The sequence below is a fragment of the Helobdella robusta genome, assembly GCF_000326865.2.
Source record: "Helobdella robusta unplaced genomic scaffold HELROscaffold_4, whole genome shotgun sequence".
Lineage (NCBI taxonomy): Eukaryota > Metazoa > Annelida > Clitellata > Rhynchobdellida > Glossiphoniidae > Helobdella > Helobdella robusta.
The window spans coordinates 6064949-6074535 of record NW_008704902.1 but is presented as its reverse complement, the minus strand read 5'-3'; the positions used below and the strand labels follow the sequence as shown (position 1 = coordinate 6074535).

The 9587-nt window shown below is 31.6% G+C and overlaps 1 protein-coding gene across 1 annotated transcript; it reads right to left on the bottom strand.

The window, feature by feature from the left end:
• Positions 1-527: 527 nt before the first annotated feature.
• HELRODRAFT_189028 (hypothetical protein) lies at positions 528-6593 on the bottom strand. The gene is made up of 3 exons (XM_009024833.1): positions 6478-6593; positions 5569-6026; positions 528-825 (listed from the first exon to the last, which is right to left on the bottom strand). The coding sequence occupies exons 2-3, from the start codon at positions 5952-5954 to the stop codon at positions 705-707; spliced, it is 507 nt and encodes a 168-aa protein (XP_009023081.1). The 5' UTR covers positions 5955-6026; positions 6478-6593; the 3' UTR covers positions 528-704.
• Positions 6594-9587: the final 2994 nt, after the last annotated feature.

Here is a 9587-nt window from a genome sequence, read left to right as displayed (position 1 = left end):
CAATGAAAACAATATCCTATTGTGGCATTCATAAAAAAGTATACATTTCTTGCAAGAATTAATAACAAGCATTGCAAACAAATGTTTGTATGTTTTTGAGGGTAGGTATTTTATAGTACAAAACTATTTATGTTTGAATTGTATGTGCATATTTTGTGTATGCACTAATTTTAGCAAACCTGTTTTTATATGTGGATGCATTTTTTCATTATGTGATTGCATGCTCACATCTATGCATGTATGTTTGTGAACATGAAATGGGTGTATTTCCAGGCGATTGCGAGCGATTTTACGTGTTTGTGTGCGTGTGTATGTGATTCGCTGAGCGTGTTCATGTGAAAATGTCCTTCTACATTAGTGTCAGTAAATAAGCGTCAGGAGGAAATGAATGCAACATCGTAGGTAGCACATGAACCGAGCGCCACATAACGGAGCCCTCACGTCTTGAACAAATATATAAAATACATTAAGCACCAGCTACGTGATGCTTCAAATGTTTGCTTTTCATGACAATTTTCATAAAAAAAAAATATTTTTAATAAAAAGAATATTTTTTAAACATATAATCTGTTTTCAAAGTATTCAACATTATGTTCTCTGTGAACATAATTACATTTAGATCAATTATAAATTTTATGTGACTTAAACATTTTTCAAAATTTACATTAAACAATGAAGATACGTGATGGATGAATAATAAAAAATCACACAAAACGAAGTAAGACATTTTTGAATGAGATGAAAATTATGAAAGGCAGACTAACCCTGCTGACGGCGCCTGCATTCTTCCCCATCCTGGAAAGTGGGTGGCAGATGGCGAAGTACCTGTCCAATTCCAATTGTTACAATGTACTTCTTTCACAAATCAAACGTTTAAAATATAATTTTATTACATCTATGTGCTAGTGAAAACGTTTTATGGCGACAGATCTCTCACTTTCATTATTTCCGTGAACAAAGAATCTAAGCAGTGCAGGTGCTGGTGCACAGCGGGGCGTTTGGAATCACGCCGTACGACAAAAGGGTCAAACAAAGTTTATTTAAAATGTGCTAAATATAATTTAATGTTATTGCAAGAAAAATTAGTCAAATCCAAAAAGAAAAAGAAAAAATGTTCAAAACTTGAAAAGTTTTTTAATTTGTTAAAATTTTTAATTTAAAAAATATTGGAAAATTAATTTTATAATATTTTCCAGATTAATAAACTCCAGATGGGATTTACAATATCATTTGCCGTTTGACGCCCATAAATTTACGGACATTATGAACATTGTGAACATGGTGAACGTTATGAACATTATGAACATTGAACTAAAGTCCAAGCACCCCTATATATCTGCCGACAAGTAAATTGAGCATGTAATAACTATACGTTCACCGTCAAAGATTTCAATTAAAAAGTCTTGAAAATAATGCGCGCTTAATTGCACTGGCGTGCCGAGGGGGGGGGCGAGGGGGGCGGATCGCCCCGGGCCTCCAATTTGGAGGGGGCCTCCAAAAAGCCAATTACGAAAATTTTTAAATAATTTATTTGTTTAGTAAGTGTATAGACGTGATTTTGTGTTTTGATTTTTTAATATATTTATTTATAAATAATCTGTAGTAATGCATATACTTAGTTAGAATAAACGCTTTTTTAAAATCTTGACCGAATTGGTAATCCACGTCTATTTTTAGTCGGACATTGACATCATTATACTTGAATGTGATTGATTGATATAGTTTTTGGACGAGTCGGCTTTTTCAAACTTTTTTGTTGTCTGTTCCATTTGGTTTATAATTAAGTGAGTTTTAAATTTTATTTATATATTTATCAATCTCTTCTTTAATAAGTTTAAATATAACTACTATCTTTCAGGTAAGAAAAACAGAAAATATACTTTCACCCACCGGTACTGACTCACTAGTTTAAATCTAAGGTACAAAAAGTGTTGATAGGTAAAGACAGATATCTGTTCTCCTCGGTTTACGTGACTGATGTTACACCATTTTTTTTCACTTTTAATTTTTTTAATTATATTTTAAGCCCTGAAGTTAAAATAAATTATTAGAATTAAAACACTATCAACTTTTAGATAGATACGTGATCATGAAAAGACATCATCCAAGTGGAGCACAAAAACGAAAAATTTTGAAAAGTAGAAGGGATGAAACCGAAGCTCTGTCTGGATCAATGCTTAAATTTGTTAACCAAGTTGCCAAACCAGAATCCATTATTGCTAGTTCATCAAGTCAGCAGACTGATTTAGATACAACCGTAGAATCTGACCAAGGAAAAACAACCACCGAAACTGAAACGTCAAACCAACAATGCGAGGATGAAATCAATTTTTCTAGTGAAAATGATATTTTTTTATTTTGTGATGTGGGAAATTGGACAATTCCGTTATCAGATAACATCAGAATCAGTATAGTAAAACTAAAGAGTGAATATTTCCAGAACAAAAATGGTTCATTTTGAGTGGTTCAAAGAGTAGGGAAGCAAACAAAGGGTCAAACTCGACAGTTGACAAAGCATTGGTTCTACAAGCATCTTCCAAATGGTGAAAAAGTTCTCAGAAAGTGGATGGTTTATTCTCCTTCCAAAAAATGTTTATTTTGCTTTTGTTGTCGACGTTTTGCTGCTTGTGATAAAGAAAGTAATGATTTTTCAAAATTTGTTACAGGGTTTAATAATTGGTGGAAACTAAACCCTGAGATTTCACATCACGAAAATTCTGAAATTCACTTAAACAATCATGAAAAATGGAAAACATTAGAACTAAGTTTGAATCTTAATAAAACCATTGATGCCGTTCATCAAGAAAATCGAGAACTAGAAACTTAAAAATGGAATGACATTTTACACCGCTTATTGGATGTCACCATGTTTCTAGCAAAACAAAATTTACCTTTTCGAGGCCACAGAGAAGATGACTTTTCTAACAACATAGGCAATTTCTTAGAGTTAGTTGAATTAATTTCACACTACGACCCTGTCTTAAAAGAACATTTAGTGAGGGTCCAACATAGCAAGGCAGGAAACACGATTTCATATCTTTTCCCTAAAATTCAGAATGAATTTATTTCTATATTGGGAGATACTGTGAAACAGAAAATTATTGATGATGTAAAGCAAGCAAAGTATTACGGGATAATGTTTGATTCAACACCTGATATATCTCACCAAGACCAATTAAGTGAGATTATTAGATATGTTCATATAAAAAACAAAAATGTAGAGGTAAGAGAATCATTTTTAGGATTTTTTCCTCTTGCCAGAAAGAAGGCTATTGATATCACACAAAGAATTGTAAATATTATTGATGAAGAGGGTTTGGACATAAACCTATGTCGAAGCCAAGGTTATGACAATGCTTCGGTAATGTCAGGTGTTCATTCTGGGGTACAAGCCAGGATCCATCAAATAAATCAGAAAATTTTATTTGTACCTTGTTCTAATCATTCACTTAACTTGAGCGGGGTTCACGCATTTGGAAGCAATCCAAGTTGTGTAACGTTTTTAGGAACAATTGAAAGCATTTACAACTTCTTTTCTTCATCAACTCATGGATGGGATATATTGTCAGAAATAGTCGGGATCACTGCAAAAAGGCTAGCAGGAACCAGGTGGAGAGAGCAATATCATGCGGTGAAACCTGTAATGAATCATTTCAGCAAGTTGGTACAGGCTTTAGAAAAATTATGTGATCCATCAGAAAATGTAGATACGAGAGGTTCAGCTCAAATTTTAATGAAAAATATTCAAAATTTCAAATTTCTTGCTTATCTTCATTTCTGGAGCAGTACTCTTGAGGAAGTCAATCATACTCAAAAATACTTGCAAACAGAAGGAATTGGTTTAGATAAAACCATTGAAAAATTAGATACCTTAAAACTTTTTCTGCATGAGAGTCGCGATGAATTGGTTGAAAATGCATTGATATTTTCTAAAGAATTTGTGAAGAAATGGGAATAGCTACAGAAAAATTGGGTCGAAAAAGTCAAAGAAAGCTTATGCCTGGAGAAGAAAGTAAAGATGAAGCTTTAATGTTGAAACAGGAATTGAGACGATCAATGTTTCAGTCACTTGATAATTTTTATCAAGGTCTTAGAAAAAGGATAGAATCAATGCAAAATGTATATGTAAAATTTGCAGCCATTCAATCATCACATCTTATTGGAATGGAGATAGAAGAACTTTCAAAGCTGATACCAAATCTGACAGAAACGTTTGATGAACTAGAAGAAAATGAAATGATACCCGAAATTAAACGATTAAGACGTCATCTTCAAGCAGGGAAAATTGAGAAAGATGATGTTAAAAAATGGTCTGCACTGAAAATGTTAACCTATATAATAGAAATTGATTTACACGAATCAGTTCCAAACTTATATTTAGCTTTAAAGATTTTTTTGACAGTGTGCGTTTCAATTTCTTCTTGCGAAAGAAGCTTTTCAAAATTGAAGCTGATTAAAAGTTATCTTCGTACGACAATGAGTCAAGCAAGACTTAATGGCTTAGCAATCCTATCAATTGAAAACACAGTGGCGAGAAATATTAACTTTGATGAAACAATATAAATATTTTCTGATGCAAAATCTCGTAAAAAACAGTTTTAATATATTTTTCGATTAGCTGAATCAAAATTTTGTGGCATATGTGTACTGACATGTGTAAATGTTTTGTTTCTATGTATATTGCATTTTCGTAAAACATAAAATATAAAAACATTTTTCATTTATTTTCTGCATCATCAGCCAATTAAAAAATGAAAAAAAGAATAAATGCCTTATCCTTTTCTGGACATCGGCGACTATCAATTTCCACAAAATATGGACTGTGGTTAGTTTTTGTCGATGAATTTCTTGGCAGAGGTATAGACATATGTTACCATTTCTTTTTGCCATTGCATCAAATAAGAGACCATATGATGGTCTTTGGGATGAACAGCATGGTATGCTTTCGAACTCGATGACACTGACTTCAACGACCAAGCAGATAATCATTACATCCACCATATAATATCTATGTATATGTAATACATATTATTTATTTATGAAAGGCATCACAAATATTTCCGCCCCGGGCCTCAAAGGCCCTAGGAACGCCACTGCTTAATTGTATCATATATTGTGATGGGACTATTTTATAAGTTCAGAAAATTGCTCACGCTGCCAAGTTTAATTTAAAAAATTTCAATTAAATCATATATTTATAAAGAACTGCCATTGAACATTTAAAGCGATCAATACATCAAATATTGTTTACAGAAGTTGCTCAACTGGCTTTTAATTTATTATTATTTTAATTTTGTTTTTAAATGAAAAAAGCGAAGCAATTTTTATGAAACATAGTTAAATAAATAAATTTATTTTTGATAAGAAATTTATAATTTTAACCAAATCAACAAAAACATAAACAGCCCATTTTGTTATTCAATATTCTTATGATGATGATAATAATAATAATCAGTTAACGAAATTCAAAACAATGAATTCAACCATTTTCGTTATCTTCCAACTGAAACTATCTTTTCACATCAAATAAATTATAAAGCTAATTTTTGACATAAAATTAAAAAAAACCTGTCGAATGCGATTGCTACCATGATCATGGCCGAGAATGGGATGCTGGATGTGATAAGGAACTGGTAGGTCTTGCAGAGGAGGTCGCAGGCTTCGAAGCTCCACAACTCCATCATGATGGTCAGTGGGATGATGAAGAGACACGTGACGAGGTCGACCACAGAGAGGACCAGAATGTAGAACGTGGAGACGAGAGATTCATGTTTTGACCAGAACACGATGATGACCAAGGTGTTGCCGATCGATCCAATGATGGACAGGGAGGAGAGCATGACCGTCAGGATTGTTGTCTCTACTGATGAATAACTGTGGTAGGGAACTCTATATCCAATTTTCATTGTTGAGCTGTTGTAATTCAGAGACGGGTACAAATGTATTTGTGACATTTTGAAGGAATGTGCTAACACTTTGAGCTAATGTTCAACTTATTTTTGGTTGTTTGGCCTTCACTGATTTGTCTGATTAAAACAAATATTTAAAAAAACAATTTATTCTGCTTATGACATTTAAAAAAATATTTTTCTGAAAAATTTATTTTCTGAAATATTTTTTGAGGATTACGAACATGAAAAGCCTTCTAGCAAATATTGCCAACTTTTAAAATACAAATGTTTTCAAATAATCCGAAATAATGATTGCTCATAGTTTTGCGAACGTGAGGCATTAATAGAGCCATGCCGACGTTATGTTTGATGATTGCGTGCGTGCATCTTGAGTCGTGTATTGTCTTCTACATTTCAGCCGCTCTTTAGATTTTTTGATTTTGCACTTAAAAATAGATATTTTTTATGTCTAGTAAAAAATATTCAGTTGCATTAACATTAGCATTAACAACCAAAAACCAAGTTTGAAACCATTTCATCAAATGTACATAAAAATTTAAATTCAAACAAAGGAATTTGCTTTCACATTTGCATTTATACGAGCGCCTGAAGTAATTTATTCGACGAATCCCCCATTATTTAAACAAACAGAACTCATTCATTACATTATCAACTGTTTCCAAATGCAATAAGTTTCAAAAATCTCGTTGTCTCCCTGAAAAGAGCATGGTTGCTATGTAAGTGCAGCCTGCATGCACTCCATAAGAACACTAATAATTATGGCTTTGCCAGGATGATGGTGCAATTTATCATATTTTATTTCAGAAGAAAGCAGATTACATATTAATTGCGGCAGGCGTTGTTTCACGCATCAATATCTGAATGCAGTGGGTCGCACGCCGTGGGTCGCACGCCTGAAAGAAGCCTGAGTCGGTGCGCTGTCTTCAATTAATCAGCGCATTCATTTGTTTGAATTTTTTCGCCAACCTTCTCTGACATTAAAAAAATGTTTTTATGTAGAATTATTTGCTTAATGTTTGGTTGCAAAACTAGTTTGAATCAAACGCTTGGCATGTTGCGAACAGATATATTAATGACGAACCAACGACCTAGGTATCGTATCTCTTTAGGAATTGTATTGCATTGTACACATTGTACGGCATTGTCGTATTGTACTGCCTTTGAAAAATTACTTGCATATCTTACTTACACATTTGAAACATTTCTTGCATATTATAAATTTTAATTTTGCAGTTCAACTATTCGTTAGTGATTGCTGATATTATTAGTCAAACATCTACCACTTTAAATGACCAGTTTGTTTAGAATGTAGCTTCATGAAATACTGAAACCATGAAAACATATATAAACGCTGAACTGGATAGGTGCATATAATAAATATTTTAAGCTATATATATTCCGTTATAAAATGACAACATTTTTTTATCTGTTTTATTAAACCATCATTCTGTCATTAGCAATTTTTTGGACAAACATAATTACATCAGCTGCAATTGCACTATTTTTTGAATTGACCCACAACACGCCAATTGTCTCAGTGCAGATCTATGAACTTATTTCACTAATTGGCATCATTATTTAAGCTTTGATTTTAAAATTACGACACTTTGTAGGAACGCATGCACCATCTTCAATTCCTCTACTACGTTTTGCAAAAACGTTTGCAACGTGATAACAACACACAAAATCATATTCACGTTTCAGCGGTAGTATTTGTAAATTTCAAGATACCCGTAGAAACGAACCATACACAAAATTAAATAAACTCTATGGAATGCTACATGCAAGCAATAAACAGCAATCGTTGAATGTCCTGGCTTGTTCTTATACTTTCATTAACACGTAATGTCGTATATATATATATATATATATATATATATATATATAACATATACTATTTTATTTCACATTTTTGTCATATAGGATAGCATTGAACGTATCAAAAAATCATTTGAAGACTTCAACAAATCAAAGTTGAAATTTACAATGGAAAAGGCAGAAGACAAGAAACTACCATTTTTCGATGTTTTAGTTCAAGGCAGTGATACCGAATTTAAAACTTTGGTTTACACTAACTCCTCAAAAAAGAAGAAGTGAAAGTTGCGAGAAATTCTTGTAAAGTACAATTTCATCGTTTGTAAACCGTGCCTATACATATTCATCAGACAGACGTAGAAGACAGAAATAAAAAAATACTAAAAATTCCAACCTCCGAATCAATAATGTTTATAAAAGATCATTAATAAAAAAAGTGATCCAAAGAAAAGAAAATCAAATAAATAACAACAACGAAAATAGCAATGATAACAAAAACATCATAATATACTACAAGGACCACATGTCGACAGCGTTTAAACAGGATAAGGAAACTATGAAATGAATTATTAAAAACAATGTCCAAACGAACTAATGAGTAAGAAATCGTTAAATTTACGAAAAGGGTTGCATTGGTTGGCAGTCGATAAAAGAAAAGTCTACAAGTTTAATGTATAAAATGCTTAATGGTAATGCTCCAATGTATCAGCATGACAAAATTCAGAAGAATTGACCGCGTCAGACAGCTGTGCACCTAAGGTCGTTCGATTTGAATATGTTGACAGTCCAGGCTGTGTGTCGGTGCACGTAGCTTTGCGGTTGCTGGAGACCAACTGTCTGGAATGGATTGCCGTCTACACTCAGGGATCCGAAGGAAGTTGACCATGGATCAAGTTTAAAACTTTAAAGAACTTTAAAACGTTTATGTTTACATTGTAATGAAATAGTTTAATTTTTAACTAATTAATTAACGTGTGAATTTTTCTTTAATGTTTGGATAAATTTTTCTATCTTGTTTAGTTTAACATTAACACATACTTGTCAGTTTTTCAATTTTTATGTTACGGTCGATGTAACGATTTATGTTATCATGTTTGTTTCTTTTTCTTAATCGGCTATGGCTGATTTTATTACTTATTTGGCCCTTGTTTAATTTTGTTGAAATCTAATGCTAGATGACGCTTTTGAGTTTTATTAACTAGCGCTAGATAAATTTTTAATAATAATAATAGTATATACCGATAAATAAAAATGCACTTATATATTTATATGATAATGAAGTATTGTATTGTTGCAAAAGAAATTAATTTTATTAACACTTATTATTACTATTATTATTTATGAGTTATGTGGATGTTAAAAATATTTATTATTATTATTTACTATTATTTATAAAATAGTAACTACATATTTGTACATATAAAAATAAAAAAAATTAATGAAAATAAAGATTTATAGAGTGTAATATAATAGTTTGGAAAGAAGCCAAAATATTGGTGCGGTTGAAAATTACTCCATCTAATCTTGAAGCAATTAAATTCTGTGCAATGTTAATAAATCTATCTCCAATTCCGTCAAATGTTTTCTTGCTTCGTATAACTAAAAGTACAAAATGTGAAATAATATATAAACAAATTTGCAATTTTTAAATTTTGGAAAAAATTTACAGAAAAAGTATTTAAAAAAAATTGCTTACTCTTTTCAGTTTTAATCGATAAATATTTATTTGAATAGCTCTTCCTTTGACATCCAGTTTTATCCCTTTTAAATTATCACTAATTAATTTAAAAAAAATTTGTTGAAAATTATTGAAAGTATTAAGTTTGAAAAAAGAAAGTAGTATATGAGAATGAGTTATGT